The 17,054-nt window shown below is 47.0% G+C and overlaps 2 protein-coding genes across 2 annotated transcripts; one reads left to right on the forward strand and one right to left on the reverse strand.

Moving 5' to 3' along the window:
• The first annotated feature begins 296 nt into the window (after nt 1-296).
• Nucleotides 297-16,715, forward strand: Pef1 (penta-EF-hand domain containing 1). The gene is made up of 5 exons (XM_015485353.2): nt 297-445; nt 10,800-11,085; nt 13,928-14,083; nt 14,547-14,690; nt 15,745-16,715. Exons 1-5 carry the CDS (start codon nt 422-424, stop codon nt 15,972-15,974), a joined length of 840 nt encoding a protein of 279 aa, XP_015340839.1. The 5' UTR covers nt 297-421; the 3' UTR covers nt 15,975-16,715.
• On the reverse strand, nt 9,169-10,429 carry LOC107142024 (transmembrane protein 230-like). The gene has a single exon (XM_048815892.1). It carries the CDS (start codon nt 10,297-10,299, stop codon nt 9,937-9,939), a length of 363 nt encoding a protein of 120 aa, XP_048671849.1. The 5' UTR covers nt 10,300-10,429; the 3' UTR covers nt 9,169-9,936.
• Nucleotides 16,716-17,054: the final 339 nt, after the last annotated feature.

The following is a 17,054-nucleotide window of genomic DNA, read 5'->3' on the forward strand; positions in this document are numbered from 1 at the left end:
GTTCCCCAGTAGTCAAGGCATCCTAGGGCGGGAACTTGAGAAGGACAGCAACTACGCCACTATCATGCGTCCAATTTGCCAGGTTATAACATGGCCACCGCAGCAACACCCAACCCAGGCTTCTCACTAAATATCCTGACCTGGTCAGCCCTGGGACCTAGTTCTGGACAGGAAAAGGAGAAACAAGCGCGCCGGCACAACCCTCAGAACCTCCGAAACCCTCTACAAGTCTTTCAGAATTTCTGGTAAGTCGAAGAAACACCCGTCCACCGCTCTGTAGCGTCACTTCCGTCGGCCGACTTTGCCGAAGATTGACAATCCGACTGTCCATTCAGATACGGCTTCTCCCCCAGACCCAGCGAGGGGTGGCTTTGAGGGCAGGAAGCCCCGCCTATCACTAACGTATCACGTCAGAGTCGCCATGGCCAGCTATCCGTATGCGCAGGTGAGTGTGCTAGGGGCCTAGCCCCGCTCAGCCCAGTCCCGGCCCCTGGACTCTTCTTTCTCCGGGCGTTGTTTGCGCCTCCTCACGTTGAGGTTCGCTTCAGCGAGGCCTCGCGCGAGGGAGAAGGAAAAAGGGACTATCGGTCGCACCCGGCTCACGTCACACACCCTGCTCAAGTCGTGTCCCTCCCCATCTGACGCCTCGATTGGGATGATTTGGGAAACTTCAGACCCTACAGATTCAGGCTGGACCCCACAAATCTGGTCTGGGCCCGTCCTGGGCTCCACACCCTCCCAAGGCTCCCGTGGACGCCCTGGGCGGGGTCTTCCGTGCTGATAAGGTGTTTAGCGCTCTGGTTCCTTCGATGTCATTAGGGAGTCGGATAAGAAATACAGATTTTCCTACTCACGTATTGCTTCAGAATAATCAGGAGAAATTGTGGTGGTACCAAGATCCTCAACTGAGCTGGTTTGATCACTGACATAGCTCAACGTCTCCATTTCACACTTAGGAAAAGTGAAAACCAGAGAAGACACAGTTTATCTGAAGTCACCAAGTACTTAGGCAGCAGAGCCAACGACAGAACCTGGGCTGTCTACAAATGCCTCTTCCTTACTTTCCAGTTTATTTCAAACCAGCCAAGAACACCATAATATGATTCTGTGGCCAAAATGCTTTGTTAGGTGGCAGAATGTTGATAGGGTAGTTTAGAGGGTCCACCTCTAAATTAGGGCCAAATAATAGGATCTTTCTCAGAGCAGTTTTGAAAAGAATGAGGTGATGCTTTTACAGCATTTGGCACAAAGCAAGGTGTAACATGTTGCCTTTTAGAGTTTTGATTTTTACTAGACTTTTTTTTTTTTTTTAAAGAGAGAGAGAATTTTTAATATTTATTTTTTTTTTTTTAGTTTTCAACGGACACAACATCTTTGTTTGTATGTGGTGCTGAGGATCGAACCCGGGCCGCACGCATGCCAGGCAAGCGCACTACCGCTTGAGCCACAACCCCAGCCCTTTTACTAGACTTTTAAGATGGTCATTTCCGGGAGGCCCTCAAAACAGCCCCCTCATTTTACAGAGGAGGAAACAATCTCAGGAGGGGTTCTAAGTTGTCCAAAATCATGTAGTACTTTAGGAGATAAATTTCATGCAGGAAAAATTGGAAAACAAGATCAAATGTGATATTACTAAACTCAACTGACACGCCAGAAAATGTAGCAAGACTCACTCCAGAAGGTGCACTCCTATATCCAGTTTACAGGGCATTTGGACTTCCATTACACCTATCATGAAGGCCCAAGTGTCATACAGAGATTGTTACCCCCAATTTACCACTGAGGAACAAACCCAGAGAGGTTAAGTGGCTTAGATGTCACACATAGCAAATAAGGGTGACACCAGGGCTAAAACTTAGAATTCTTTAGAGAGACCAGCATGGGCTAGGTTAGGAGGAATTGTATCATAGCAGTGTTTCCCAAACCCCTTTCCATTTGCTGAGTCTTGTGAGATGTTAATAGTTATTGTTAATAGAGGAGAATTCTGTGGTCAAAAATTTTGGGAAATACTATGTCAAGCAGAATAGATTTATTCATTATACGACAGATTAGAATTCTTAATTTGCTAATGTACATTGTAACTCTTCCAGAAATAAATAGAATATGTATTTTATATCAGTCATTTTTGTGATATTAGCATTCCTGAGAAATGCAATTTTGGAAAACATTGCCATAGTACATTTCACAGTGGCTGGTCTGCATTGGAGTCATCTGACAGCTTGTTAAAAGAACCTATCTGCACGTTACTGAGCTTTGGGGTTGAGTTGTATGCATCCTAGAAAACTGGCTCAAGTCATCAGGTCAGACACAACTGGACTAGAATCCTAACTCTGTCACTTAATAGTTATGTGTCCTGGGACAAACCATATAAGGGCCCCTAAATCTTAGTTTCCTCACATGTAGGATGGGAGAAATAATATCTGTATAAAGGACTGAAAGGAGGAAGAAATGCAGCAAAGCCTACAAGGAGTTTGGCACATTGCTTGTACATGCTGGTGTATGGTGGCAGCTTTTGCTTCTGCATTCTGTTACAGTGTCATGTTGCCTGGACTTATGCTTGGAGAGAAATGTCAAAAAGGAATGCAGGAAGAAAAGGGTTCTGGAATAGAAGAAATGGTGCTTTTCCCCCCTCCACCCCACTTTACTTTACCTGCTGACTTGTCCCAGGTATTCTAAGAAAGAAAACTGGTTCAAGTCATCCAGAGGTTTGGTCACTGCTGCCTCTTCCCACCTGCTACATGGTCCTGGAGGATTCCCACCCACTGCTAGGAGTCATAATTCCTGTAATTTTCCATTGCCTTCAGCCCAGGGTACTCTAGCATGGACTGATTTTGGAGTAGTAAACTTTGCTCTTGTGGGAGAACCAGCTTGAAGGATTTCTTAAGAGCTTGATCTCTGAGGCCAGAGAGATTTGATTTCAAATCTCTGAAATTTTTTTGCAGAAATTTGTTGCAAAGGTCTGAAGTTTGGTTTCCCCTCTTTCGAAAAGAAATCATAACAGTATTTACCTCAGAATTCTCATAAAGATTAAACGTGATAATCCATATCTATCCTGGTATGGTGTTTGGTATGTAGTAAATATTCTTAAGTGGAAGAGGTATGTAGATAGGTTGATTATAGAATCAGTATGATAAGTATTAAATGGGAATAAGTGTAAGGTGCTAGAATAGCAGGATACCTTAGTTTAGGGGTAAACATTGCCATTGTTTCTCAGTAGCTGGTCTGCATCAGAGCCATTTGACAGCTTGTTAAAAGAACACACTTTTAGGGCCCACCTCAGACCTGTTTTTTACCCAGGAATCTGTATGTTACTAAGTTTTGGGGATAATCCAAAAACTGAATCACCAGTAGGAGTTAGCTAGATGAAGAAGGAAATTGTATTCTAATAGAGGAAATAAGTTCACAAAAACCAGGAAGCAAGTAGGCCCAGTATTTGGGGAGAAGTTTAAGATCAGTCTAGCTGGCCATGGTGATGCCCACCTTTCGTCTCAACTGCTTAAAAGGCTGAGGCAAGAGGATCGTCTGAGCCCAGGAGTTCAAGACCAGATTGGGCAACATAGCAAGACCGTGTCTTGAAAAAAGAAAGAAAGAGAGAGAGGGAGGGAGGGAGGAAAGAAAGAAAGAGAAGAAAAGAAAAGCAGTCTAGTAGTAATTGTGACAGGGAAAGGGGCAAGAAATAAGACCAGAAAGATAAGCAAGGGCCAGATCCCTTATATACCTTTTGGAGAGAGTGAATTTATTCTAAGGGTAGCAGGGGAGCTCATTTGTCCTTTGGGACTCTTACCGTGGAACACTATGAGAATGGAGAGACTGAGGCAGTTTGAAACCACTGAGGTAATCTGGGCTAAAAAGAATAGTGACCTGGGTGAAGGTTGATTTGAGGTGCGTTCAAGAGGTAGAGTTGATAAAACTTGGTGTTTAATTGACGAAGGGAAGAAAGAGAAGGTACCCTGGAGGGTACTAGGGCTTTGGGTTTGGGTGACTGAGGTAGATAGCAGGAAATGGGAACACAGAGGTAGGCATAGTTTTGGCAGGAAGCTCAGGAAGCCTTTGGATTTGTGGGTCTGCAGCTCAGGGGAGATGAAGCTGGAAAGAAAGATTTTGGAGTGTCAGCACAGAGGTGGTCTTGGCACAGTTCTTGGCTCATTTTTCTTTGTTTGCGTGTTTCTGTCCTTTAAATATTTTAGGAAGCTCTGCTGGTGAGTTTGGGCACCTTATGTCTTCTTGTGATCATTCAACCCCTTATTTGGGCTTCTGGCCACTCCAGTAGACACTTGACGGGAAGCTCCAGGGCACAGGCTTCTCTTTCAGTGCAGCCTCCTTCCTTCCTCAGCAGGACTCAGCAGGGAACAGCCTTTGATACCTCTGGGCCTCAGAAGGGTCTTGCAGGTAGAAGAATGAGCCTTTGGAGCTAAAAGTGGGGGAAAAGACCCATGCAGGACTTTCTGAGTGGGTTATTGGGGGGGGGGGGCGTGAGCTCTTTATCACTAGCAGGAGTGCAAATAGAGATTCCAGTGGTGCTGCAGAGACTGTGTTATCAACTGAGAGGTTGGACTGAAGGGTCTGTGGGATTTCTTCCAATATGTAACTTTCAAACTAGACCTTGGTGCTGGAGTGAAAAAAGAATATGAGATTCCTCTGAGACTCCCTGATTTCTGGGCCTGAAGGCTCGGAAAGATCACCTACTCCAGTCTTTCCCCTCTGAGCCTGTCCACTGTAGAAAGCCATCGTATTTGACACAGGCATTTTACACAATCTGTGGTGCAGGAACATGCCAGGCACCCCTTCATGCAGACAGTGTTTAAAATCCTAACTTGCCCATTCTAGCTTCGTGATCTTGGGCACATTGTTAAACTTTGTGCTCCTTAATTTTCTCATCTCTGAAATGGGAATAATAGTACTTAACCTTATAGAACTGAAAATCAATTAAAGTTGATTGAACTGGAAGCACCTAGCAGAGCTTTAATAATTGTATCCCCCCCCCACAAGCCCCTAGTATATCAAATGTAGCTTATTTGCAATTAGCTAAAGACCTAGAGATGCTTTTTTGGTGATACTTTGGAAACCATGGTTACTGAATGAACTCCTCCTGCCTTTTTTCTCCCCTCTTTCACAATCTTATATTTATTATTTTGAAATCCTTTTGGAAAAACTCTCAAAGGGTTGGCAGCACCGAGTAGTATAAAAGAATGTGGAGTCAGGGGCTCTGTTTTTCATTTCTTGTTCAGACATTTACAAAGAACTCAGTGACCCTGGGAAAGCACACTTCCTCTCATCCTGGATTGTGTATCATCAGTTGGTGGCTCTACTTCCGTCATCTGTGCAAGCTAGAAACCTGAGTCATTCTAAACACTTCCCTCTCCTCACTCCCCCTCCATCTCTTGCCTAATCTAATTAGTTGTCAAGTCATGTCTAGTCTATCTCTGAAATAGCTTCAGAATCCATCCTGGGCTCCTTGTTCCCAATTCTCTGTCTGGTTCAGGTCCTGCCTGCCCAGTACCTGGGCCCCTGCCTCCCCCACTAGCTCACGTCCACATCTCTGCTGGTTCTCTAAACAGGGCTCTGCTCACATTACTCCCCTACTGGAAACCTTTCTGTGGTGCTGTTTTCTTCAGCATAAAGCCCAAACACTTTAGAGTGGTGGTCATTTGTTCAAATATTTATGAAGGTTTGCAGGTGTCAGGCACTGTGCTGGACCCTGGGGTACCTTGATGAATGAGGCCCAGTGTTTGTCCCTAGGGAGCTTATTGTTGGGTGGAGAGATGCTAAATAGATAGAAAGTACTCTTTGGCACCAAAGGCATCCACTGACTGAAGGGCGGGCAGGAGAGATGCTTGGTCAGGGAGTGTGTCAAGGGCCTTTCTCAATTCACACTGGTTTCTTCCCACCTCTGCACCTCTGCTCTTCAGCCCATTCTCTGACCACACTGTGCTTGCTTATGTAAGTCTGTGCTTTATCTTTCTTTAGCCTTCTGTCTGGAGCGTCCTTCACCATCTTCCTCTTGGGGGAATGCCCATGCATCCTTCAAGGACCAACTCCAATGTCACTGCTGCCTCAGCTGAGAAGCCCTCCTTCATGCATCATTCATAAGATTGCTTATTTATTCATTCAGCAAACAAAGTAAATTCCTTCATAGCATGTAAGAAGAATTTGCTGACACCAGTTGGATCATATCATAATTATCTTTGGGCTACTCAAAGGCAGGGTCCCATTTAGTTTTGTGCCCTCAGGCCAAGCACAGAGTCTGGTACAATGTTGCTCTAAAATGCTTGCTGAATGAAGTCATTTAACAGCTCTGTACCTCAGTTTCTTTATCTGAGAAATAGGCCTCCTGACATCTTCTCAGGGGATCGTTGGTGATATTCTGCCAATAGTGTTTGTATATGTATAATGCAAGAAGAGGATTTAGTTACTCTCAGACTGTCCCAGACACACAGGTCTCTGTCTGGAGTGTGGTAGCTGGGAGGGCAGAAGAACGGCCTGGGTGCACCTGCTTTGCGGTCCTGGGGATGTGTCCCAGGTGGGAGGGCTGGGCCTCAGATGTCCTTGGCCAGGACAGCTCATGGCTTTGCAGTGCAGCAGCTTCCTGGCATGGTGTTCAGCCTGTCCTTTGGGTATGCCCAGATACCGCAGAGTTCCCACCCACCTCCATCTTACTCTGGGATACTGTTGCTTAAGGGAGGAGCACTGTAGCTGGAGGTACTGAGAGTCTTCAGGTGCAGATTGGTGGGAGTGGTTTGGCACCACCTGTGCCTTCAATTCAGAGGATGGCTTGGGAAAGTTCCTTCCTCTCTCCAGGCCCAGAGGGTTAGGTTATGTGACTGGCCTGCAGTGTACCTCTCTTGTCACACCTCTCAACCCCCTTGGGAATCTTGGTTTTTTTCCATGGTACTGGCAGTTTGATGGGGATTGAACCTGGGGGTGCTCTACCACTGTGCTAGATTCCCTTTTAATTTTTTTAAAAATTTTTTTAGTTGTAGATGGACACATATCTTTATTTTTACATGGTGCTCAGGATCGAACCCAGGGCCTCAGGGTATCTGCATGCCTGTCTGTTAACTACAAGCTCCTTCATAATGTCCATTCTCCTTTAAACCCCACAGGGTTTACCTTTGCTGACAATAATAATTCATATAATAATAATACAGCAAGGATTTATTGATCATTTGCCTTATGGCAGGCAGTGTTGTAAGGACTGTTTATTTCCATTAGTGGTTTTAGGACTCTTGAGTTACTCTGAGGCTTCTTCTCAGTCCTCTAAAAATCGAGTCAGGGAGTCCCATGTGACCAAGGATCTGGAACCCCACCTGGCTACAGCCAAAGCAACTTTCTTTGATCAATTGTATTTATTTTATGTCATCAAAGGATTGTTTAGCTGGGCTGGAGATGTGGCTCAAGCAGTAGTGCGCTTACCTGGCATGCATGCGGCCCGGGTTCGATCCTCAGCACCACGTACAAACAAAGATGTTGTGTCCGCCGAAAACTAAAAAATAAATATTTTTTTTTCAAAAAAAGGATTGTTTAGCTAAAAATTAAATTAATAGAACTTTGCTGTGTTTAATTCTTGTAATTCATGGCATAACCATTGAAGAAGGGATTTATCATATTTTTATATATATATATATATATATATTTTTTTTTTTTAAAGAGAGAGAATTTTTTTAATATTTATTTATTTATTTTTTTTTTTTAGTTTTTGGCAGACACAACATCTTTGTTTTTGTATGTGGTGCTGAGGATCGAACCCGGGCCGCACGCACGCAAGGCGAGCGCGCTACCGCTTGAGCCACATCCCCAGCCCTCATATTTTATTTGTAAAGAGCAGGTTCGGAGAGCTTAAGCCACTGGCCCATAATCATGAACTCAGCTGGTGAGAAAAGAGTTTTGAATCTGACTCCACTGTCTGTGAGAGCCTTGCTGCCAGCCATGGCAGCCTCCAGGAAGAAGTTCCCACAGTGCAGAATGGGGAAGGTGGCAGTGCCTGCGTCTTGCCTTCCCCTGTGAAGCCTCCCTTGGGCAAGCAAGCCCCTTTTTAGAGGAAGTATGAGTTTGACCTTAGCCTTGAGGGTAATTGAGAAGCTGTCAGACACAATAAAAAGAGAAAGCCATAGTTTTCAGTGCTAAGGACCCTGGGGTACCTATAAGTTGATCTAGCACACTTCTAGAACCTGTACCAAGCTGGGCACAGTGGCATGTGCCTGTAATACCAGCAACTCACAAGTTCAAGGCCAGCCTTGGCAACTTAGCAAGACCCTGTCTCAAAACAGAAAATAAAAATAAAAAGGACTGGCGATGTGGCTCAGAGGTAGAGTGTCCCTGAGTTCAAACCCCAGTACCACACACACAAAAAGAACCTATACCATTCTCAAAGATCCTCAGCTGGGCCAGCTCTCCTCTGTGTCCTTGAGCTCAGCTGGTTGCAGATAGGTTAGGGCTGTGCTCTGCCAGGCCCTGTGCTGGCCATTTAGGGACATGCAGCGGAACACTCTGAGCCTCAAGAATCCCTGGATAGAAGCATGCAGAGATGGACAAGAGAGTGTAATGTCCCCTTGTATTCTCTAATGCCTGACCTTTGAGCCAGGAGACCTGGGTTCTGGGCCCAGCTCCTCCACACAGTTGGTATGTAACCTCCCTGGACTTGAGTTGCCTCCTCTGTAGATAGAGATATTATTAATAGTTAATGTGTATCAAGTGCTTACTCTGTGTCAGGCCCTATGTCATGGCCCTTTACATGACTGGTCCCGTTTCATTCATATGGCAACCCAAGGTAGGCACTGTTATTATTTCCATTTTACAGTAGAAGATCCTGAGGGTTAGGGTAACTCATTAGGCTAGTTAGTAAGTGACAGAACCTGAATTTGAACTGTACTTTTTTTTTTTTTTTTACCATTGGGCCATATTGCCTTAGGAATAGTTGTCTCCCTGCCTGCCTCAGAGTTATGAGTGAGGATAGGAAAATGTTCTTGCATCTTGAGCTGGTGGAGCTTAAGGAAGACATGCTGTGGGTATATCCATACTGTGGCTACATCACTGGTGACTGATGAGGGTCACAGCTGTGTGGCAGAGTCTGCATTTGTGCTGTGAGTTCTGCAGATAGACATGGAGGTACCACAGGGTGAACACTTGGGATCCCATTTGATTCATTTTTTTTTTTTTTTTTTTTGGNTCTAAATAGCAACCACTTATCTTCATTTTTTTTTCATTAGGGAACAGCCAAAAGTTCAGTCTTTAAAGGCATGATATGTAGAACATCTTGATCTACAAAGGATAGAATGACCCAAATTATATGCAGGCCATCCTATTGGGAAACAAGATCAGAGCTGGTCAAGGATTGGTTATCAGAGACAGTGCTTATACTTTGAAAACTTACTCTGTGGCTCAAAAAATTCCTGGTTCCTGTCACTAAGAAACAAAGTAAAAAATATTACAGATGGAGCCACACCAACATGTAGTTTTAGGGAGGTCTTCCACCAGAATGTGAAAGTAGAGTTAAGTGTAGGGGATAAGATCTTTTGATATTTTAAAAATAAATTACTTAGTAACTAAGAAATTAGACATACCACACTCTTCCATTTGCTACAATAACAAATTGACAAAGAAGACTATTTAAAAGAAATGCTCAGTATAAAGAGGGTGGGAATGGTAACACTTTCCACTACAGGATAATCTCCTGTTTTCCCAATTAGCATTGCTATTCTTCCATGATACATGTGGAAAAACTTGTTGAGTTTTGCCACGGCCAGATGAAAAACAGCGTTTCCTAATTAGATAATTAAGCTCAATGAACATTTTTGGGATGGAACCATAAACTCTGGCCATTGTTTTGTCAAACATCTGCAAACTGCATAATTCCTCAGCCCTTAGCCATAGTTTCTGTTCAATATGTTAAAGCTGAGTTTAGTTCCACTGTGATTTGTCTCAGGGCTGAAGTGAGTGTTAGTCATCAAAGTCTGGAATGTCATCATAGGAGTAACCCCAGTAGCCTTTAGACGCATAGTAGGCGATGCGCAGATGGTAAAATCCTGGCAGGAACACCAGAATGCCAATAATCAGGACAGGGACGGCCCGGTCTGCCCCCCCTTTGCTAATGTAGCCTGACAGCAGGAGGCAGCCTATGATAATGAGAAAGGCGCCAATCAAAAACAGCACAGTGGCAAGTGCAATGGCCTTATAAGGGATCTTAGGAGGGCTTTTCTTAAACTGAAGGTCAATGTAACCATCATCTGTGCTGGAGAGCCTTGAGTATTTTACTTTACTACTGGGGATTCCAGTAGCCAGATTAGTATGAGACGGCATCATAACACACGGACACAGCTACAGTCTGAGCACCGCGCTAAGACTGGAGCTAGAGAGGAACTCGCCCACGGGTATCAGCCGAGGCGTCCCAGGCCTCATGGCACAGCCAACCTAACCGCCGACCTAGCAAATACCCCCATTTGATTCATTTGCCTGCTTTTTCATACATTAAGTATTTACTGAGCATCCTTTGTGTACTGGTTGCTGGGGATAAAGTGGCAAACCAGACATGATCCCAGCCCTTGTAAAGCACCTTGGTGTGCAAGAAAGGGGAGTCAGGAGGGCAGGATTCCAGCCCTGACTCTGCAGACATTGGTGGTGTGACCTGGGTTAACTTATCCCTTCAAGTAGAAGCCTCAGGCTGCCCATCAAGCAAGGGGACTATAATTCCAACCCTACCTGTAGAACCATTTGAAAGAACGGCAGTGGGATCAGCTATGGAGTGCCATACTGTGGCTAGTTTCTAGTTTATCATTCTGACTGATATCTTGTTCTTCCTGCAGGGCTGCCCAGGAGCTACAGGACAGGCACCTGGAGCCCCTCCGGGTAGCTACTACCCTGGACCTCCACATGGTGGAGGGCAGTATGGCAGCGGAGGTTATGGGGGTCCTGCCCCTGGAGGGCCTTATGGACCACCAGCTGGTGGAGGGCCCTATGGATACCCCAATGCTGGAGGGCTCCCCCCTGGAACCCCAGGAGGACCATATGGTGGTGCCGCCCCAGGTGGCCCCTATAGTCAGCCACCTCCAAGTTCCTATGGTGCCCAGCAGCCTGGGCCTTATGGACAGGGTAAGTAGGATCTTAGGTTCTGGGTGCCTCTACCCAGCTTCTGAGTCCCATCCTGTCCTTCATGTATGGGTGTGCAGGCACCCCCGTCTCTGGCACCAGAGCTTCTTGCTTCCAGCTTCAGCCTGCATCAGCAGAATGAGAAGATGTCAGCTAACTTGGCTATGGGAAATCTCCTCAGCTCACAACAAGCAGTAATTTCTATTGCTTACTCACGCTTATTTACTCTTGCTCATGTGTCAGCAGCTGCAGGTTGGCAGCTGAGTTTCTGCTCCATGTGTCTTTTCACTCTGGGATCCAGGCTGAAGGAGCATCCCCTATTTGGAAAATGTTATCCTTGTGGCAGAGAAAAGGATCAGGAAGCTAGCAGGGATGGACAAAGGCTTTTTAAATTTCTACTCTGAAGTACCCTATGTGTTATCTATTCACATTGTTTTGGCCAAAGCACAGCTCCTGGCCAAGCCTGATAGCAATAGGATGGGAATGGATGCTTCTGCCGTGGAGGGGTTCTGCAAGTTGCCAGGCAGTGGGAGAACATGTACAGTGCTTTTATAAGGAGGAGGAAATCAGCAAACAGTTGGAGACAGTAATGTAGTGTACCAGAGGACAAGCCCATTCTTGTGTGAGGGAGACTGATCACTATCTATAGAAAGGCAAGATGGCTTAATTGTTGAAAGCTTGTCTTTTGAACACTTACTGACCTGACCAAACTACATCTTTGAGCCTCAGTGCCCATACCTGTAAAATGGGGCAATGCCACTGCCTTATGGAGTTGTTCACATGGATTCAATGAGAATATACAAGTAATGGCACAGTGTCCAGGCCATGGGAGGGGCTTCATTAAATAATATTCTCTGAGAGGACTCGTTCTAGGGCATTCTCAGCAAAGAAGAATGTGGCATTTAATGTGATAGCAGATATGGCATGGACCTTGCTTTTAAAAAATGCTGAGGCGGGGCTGGGGCTGTACCTCAGTGGTAGAGTGCTTGCCTAGCATGTGTGAGGCACTGGGTTTGATTCTCAGCACCACATATAAATAAAATAAAGGTCCATCAACAACTAAAAAATATTTTTTAAAAAAAATGCTGAGGCAAGACAGGAGCATGAGATAAGGGAAACAAAAATCAGAGAGACTGGAGATGCGGTACTGGACAGGAGAGGGACAGAGACTTGGAGATTCAGTGGAGGCAGAGCCTTGGGTGGGGGCTACAGCCTCCATGAAGATTTCTGAACAATCTCAGACAGAAGGCCAGGGAAAGTGGGTACCAGTGCCCTGCTTCCTCTCTAAGCCCATTTCAGTTAGCTCCTTGACAGAATGATTGCTCCTGGGAGACCAAGCCACCAGCAAGGCAGCCTGGAATGCTTGGAAAGGGCCTCCAGGGAGTGTCCTGCTGGGAAGCAGGCAGCGTGTGAGTTTACATGTGCAGGCAGGTGGTCCAGGGGGAGCTGCTTGAACCTCGGGGGGTTCTGAGCAGTGCCAGCCAGTGGCATTTATCTTCTTAAAGCCCAGAGTGTCTGGTCATTTGCTTTCAGCTCAGCAACTTCACCACACATTTCCACACTTTTAAAAAATCCTGTTTCTGAGCCCATAGGAAAATGAGCCCCAGCCCTGAGACATCCTCCAGGGCCTGAGGCTCATGTTAATCCCTAGGGCTAGAGAGGAGGGATGGGCCTTGGACTCTCTGCCATTCACCCTCTGCTGCTTACTCTCTCGCCAGTGCCTCTTCCTCTCCTCTTCAGTATAGCCAGCCCATAAAGCAAGATCCAGACATCATCTGCATTGGAGTCCTGGAAGGACCATGTCTGGTGTTAGAGCACCACTGTTTTGGAAGACAGATTTGACCCTTAGCCGTGCCCCTCTGCTCCCAGGAGGATCCTAAAGGGCCTTTACAGCCTCCTAATCTGTCATCAACCCTTCCTTCCCACAAACCAAGACCCCTTGGAATGCTCTTAACACACCTGTGCCTTTGCCACCTGCTCTTTTTTCTCCCTGCCTCACTCCTTATCATCCTCTCAGACCCAGCTGGAGTATTCCTTCCTTAGTGACAATATCTCTGATGGCTTGCATTCCAGTCCCTTTGCTAAGGAACCTTACTTTGCTGTTATCTCATTTAATCATCACAATATCCTTGGGAAGTGGGTTCATTTTAGAAATGGAGAAATCAGTACTCAGAAAGTTACACATTTCACCTGAAGTCACGCAGACTAGTAAGGCTAGTAAGGATGAGAGCCAGGATTTGATTATAAAGCCTGAGCTCCACGACACACACAGCACGGCATACATGGGTTGCAGAAACTCTCTTTCTGGGGAATGTGAATCTCACTCCCCACTGACACTGCCTGGATTTTATCTAAGGAGTTGAGACAAGCCCCTCAGTCAGGCAAACCTTTTCCCCTCTGGCCCCGCCTTCTGGACTGGGCAGTGGTTTCCATCCTTCCCAACTACCCATGATCCTTTCACATGTACAGGAGCCTCTTTTCTGGCTAATTAGTATAAGTTTTTTTCTAAGATGGATAGACTTCTTTGCTTCTCCACTTTCATCTATCGCTGATCCCTCAGCTTACCTTCCCCAGAGAATTCTTGACATACTCCAAGGGGACAGGAAACAAAGAAGTGACTGGGGCACTATACAGAAGTCTGAAGTACTCTTGGGGTAGAAAGCAATTGCAAATACTTTTGAGTCTACCTTGAGGCCTTTTCCACCAGAGTAAGAATTTCAGCTTGATGGGGGAGATGTGGGTAGGAAAGGAGACAAGGAGGCACTGACGCTGGCCCTGCCCAGCATTTCAACAGATTGGCCTAGAGGCCTGGGTCTGACTTCCCTGGTTCACACCCTTTTCCCAGGTGGTGTCCCACCCAATGTGGATCCTGAGGCCTACTCCTGGTTCCAGTCAGTGGACTCAGATCACAGTGGCTACATCTCCAAGAAGGAGCTAAAGCAGGCCCTGGTCAACTCCAACTGGTCTTCATTCAATGACGAGACATGCCTCATGATGATAAGTGAGTCCCAGCCCTTCCTCGTGGGATTGAGCTGGTGCACAGCCATTGACAGATGACAGTAGGTGGGTGGATGGTCACTTGGGAGAAATTCTTTGGCCAGGGAAAATTTCAGGGATAAAGTGAGGTTCAAGGTGATTTCCCCTAAATTGAGAGCTGTTTCTCTCTAGACTAATAAGTCATAGGCTGATTTGGTTTCCCATTCTGCAGATGGGCACTCCCACCCCTGGCAGGAAACGGCTGGGTGGGGGGCTCAGCATAGATCAAGTTCTTGGGGCTCAGCCTTCAACCCTGCAGAGAAAATGAAGTTCTGAGTGGAGTGGGGCCGAGGCAACCAGGGAAGAGGCTTTTTTAGCCTTTGATGCTCGTGTCTCAGACCTGCAGTCCTGTGGAGTCTTCTACTGCAGCCTGGGAAAGGGGCTGCTTCAATGGTACCCTTGGCCATCCTTTGCCTTCTCCCCCTCAGACATGTTTGACAAGACCAAGTCAGGCCGCATTGATATCTATGGTTTCTCAGCGCTGTGGAAATTCATCCAGCAGTGGAAGAACCTCTTCCAGCAGTATGACCGGGACCACTCAGGTTCCATCAGCTACACAGAGCTGCAGCAAGGTGAGGCCCATGCAAGGGCATGGTGGGCAGGGCAGAGCTGGACTCTTCTCTTTAGTTCCTAAAACAGAAACGTGTCCTTTCATGTGTCCACCCGTACCACAAAATGCTGTCCTAGTGCAGGCCCACTCTTGGAGACTACTCTGTGTGGCTCTTCCCTCTAGTTCCCAGCATATAGAATGGAAAGAGCCCTGAACAGGGTCTCGGAAAGCAGGGTTCTGCTGCCACCTCTGAGGGGCTGTTTCCTTTTTGTCTCCAGGACCCATAGCACTCTAAAATTGCAGTTGAGCCAGGTTTGGTTGTGCACACCTGTAGACTCAGTGACTCAGGGGGCTGAGGCAAGAGAATTGCAAGTTTGAGGCCAGCCTTAGCAACTTTAACAGGACCCTGTCTCAAAAAATAAAAAGGACTAGTAGCTCCCTGGCAAGGCACTCCTGGGTTCAGTCCCTGGCACAGGGTGGGTATGGCGGAGGTGGAGTGGAGTAAAAGTTGAAGCTGAGTAAGATGACCTAAGAGCACAACTCCAAGTCTGGTTCTGATCCAACGCTGGGTCCACAGCCTGCCATCTGAGCCCAGACCAGTAGGTAGGAGGACAGGTAGCTTGTGTGGTTAGCTGCCTGTTAGAATGGGGCTAGCTATTGGTGAGAACCCAGTGGGGAGCTTCCTCACCTAGGAGAGGGGAAAAACTACAGAGAATCTGGTCCTTTGCCCTGGCCATGGGTTTCAGTCAGACTAAACAGGTGTGTGGTTGGTGAGAACCACTTCTGCCCCTGGCAAGAGGGAGGGAGGGATCAGTACTAGCACTACTCTTGCCAGCTTCTCTAAGGGAGATTTGGAGAAAGAGGGAGGGGGGCCTTCCAGCCAAGGGGAACCTCCAGACAGAGCCCCTCTTGTGCACCTGACCACCTGAACAGACCTGTGGGACTTCTCTGGCCTCCTCGTGCTTCCATGCCTGTATCCTAGAAGTCCCCTGCTCCATGTGCTCCAGTGCTGCTGGTCAGTGGAGTTGCTCACAGCAGGTTTTTGTGTGTCTGCTTTGTGTGCCCCTCCTCTCCAGCTCTGTCCCAAATGGGCTACAACCTGAGCCCCCAGTTCACCCAGCTCCTGGTCTCCCGCTACTGCCCACGCTCTGCCAGTCCCGCCATGCAGCTCGACCGCTTCATTCAGGTGTGCACCCAGCTGCAGGTGCTGACCGAGGCCTTCCGAGAGAAGGATACCGCGGTGCAGGGCAACATTCGGCTCAGCTTCGAGGACTTCGTCACCATGACAGCTTCTCGGATGCTATGACCCAGCCTATCTGTAGACAGTGGAGCACACCAAGGACCTTTCCTGGCTCCTTAGAGTGGGAGAAGCATGTGGGTCTCTCTTCTTTTCTTTCCCCTTCTAAAAAAATTCTCCCTAGCTTGATGCAGCACTGTTCCCAAAGAGGGTTGAGGATTCTGCATCAGAGCCACCAAATAATGGATCCCTGGACTGTGGCCATACAGGTAGGAAGGAGCCTGACCTAGGAGAGGACTGGAAATTGAGTGTCCTGACAGGCCTGAGCAATCGGTTGTGCCTCTGGCCCTTAGCTTCCCCCTCTGTGCACTGACACCAGTGATAAGTGTTCTTCAGCCTCTTACCGTTAGCATCTGCCTTCCCTCAGCGACTGTCCTGTCAGATGAGCCCAGCTTCTCCAAAATGGAATTTGACCAAACTTGAGAGAGATTTGCCTGTGGGACCAGTGGCTTGGATTCCTGCTCATTCACATCCACAAGTCCTTGTGTGTTAACTTCTAACTGGAGGCTGTCCCTGCTCAGGGAGCTGGGACAGTCTGCCGTCTGGGTATCTCGGCCAGGCTACTGCCCTCCAAAGCTTGGACCCTTCAGTTGCCTGCCATGCTCTGCTCTGCTTTAGTTCCTGGAGGACAGATGTCACCTCCTACCGCCAATGCTGTTTTTTTTTTGTTTGTTTTTAATGTGTGAGTTATCATATGGGGCCAAAAGTCTAGTGAAACTGTAAGCTTCAATAAAAGAATGAAATTCTGTAGTCCCATGCTTTCCTCCATGACTTCCCAGCCACCAGTTCCTACACATCTACCCACTTATTTATTCTTTCATTCAGCAGATATTTAAGTCCATACTGTCTACCTAGCCATGCAGAAAGAAGCAGCCTGGGGGCTGAGACTGACAGGGCTCCCCTCACTTGTCAGGGTGAACCTGAGGTGCTGGGTGGCTCCTGGGCCCTGCCAGGTGTACTTCCATACAGCTGGGGGTCAGCCCGAGAGTCTATTTCATGGAAGTTGTAGGGCTGGCCTTTGGGGCTGAAAGCAGCCACCCCAAGCTTTGCACAGCATGGCCTTTTTATTATCTCAGGCATGAGTTTTAT

Source organism: Marmota marmota, unplaced genomic scaffold, assembly GCF_001458135.2.
Source record: "Marmota marmota marmota unplaced genomic scaffold, marMar, whole genome shotgun sequence".
Lineage (NCBI taxonomy): Eukaryota > Metazoa > Chordata > Mammalia > Rodentia > Sciuridae > Marmota > Marmota marmota.

Bases quoted from the DNA above. Each gene is read 5' to 3' on its own strand.
- Pef1 (XM_015485353.2), top strand. From the start codon at position 422: ATGGCCAGCTATCCGTATGCGCAG. The intron at 446-10,799 runs GTGAGTGTGCTA...TTCTTCCTGCAG, and splicing joins CCAGCTATCCGTATGCGCAG to GGCTGCCCAGGAGCTACAGG. The intron at 11,086-13,927 runs GTAAGTAGGATC...CCCTTTTCCCAG, and splicing joins GCCTGGGCCTTATGGACAGG to GTGGTGTCCCACCCAATGTG.
- LOC107142024 (XM_048815892.1), bottom strand. From the start codon at position 10,299: ATGATGCCGTCTCATACTAATCTGGCTACTGGAATCCCCAGTAGTAAA.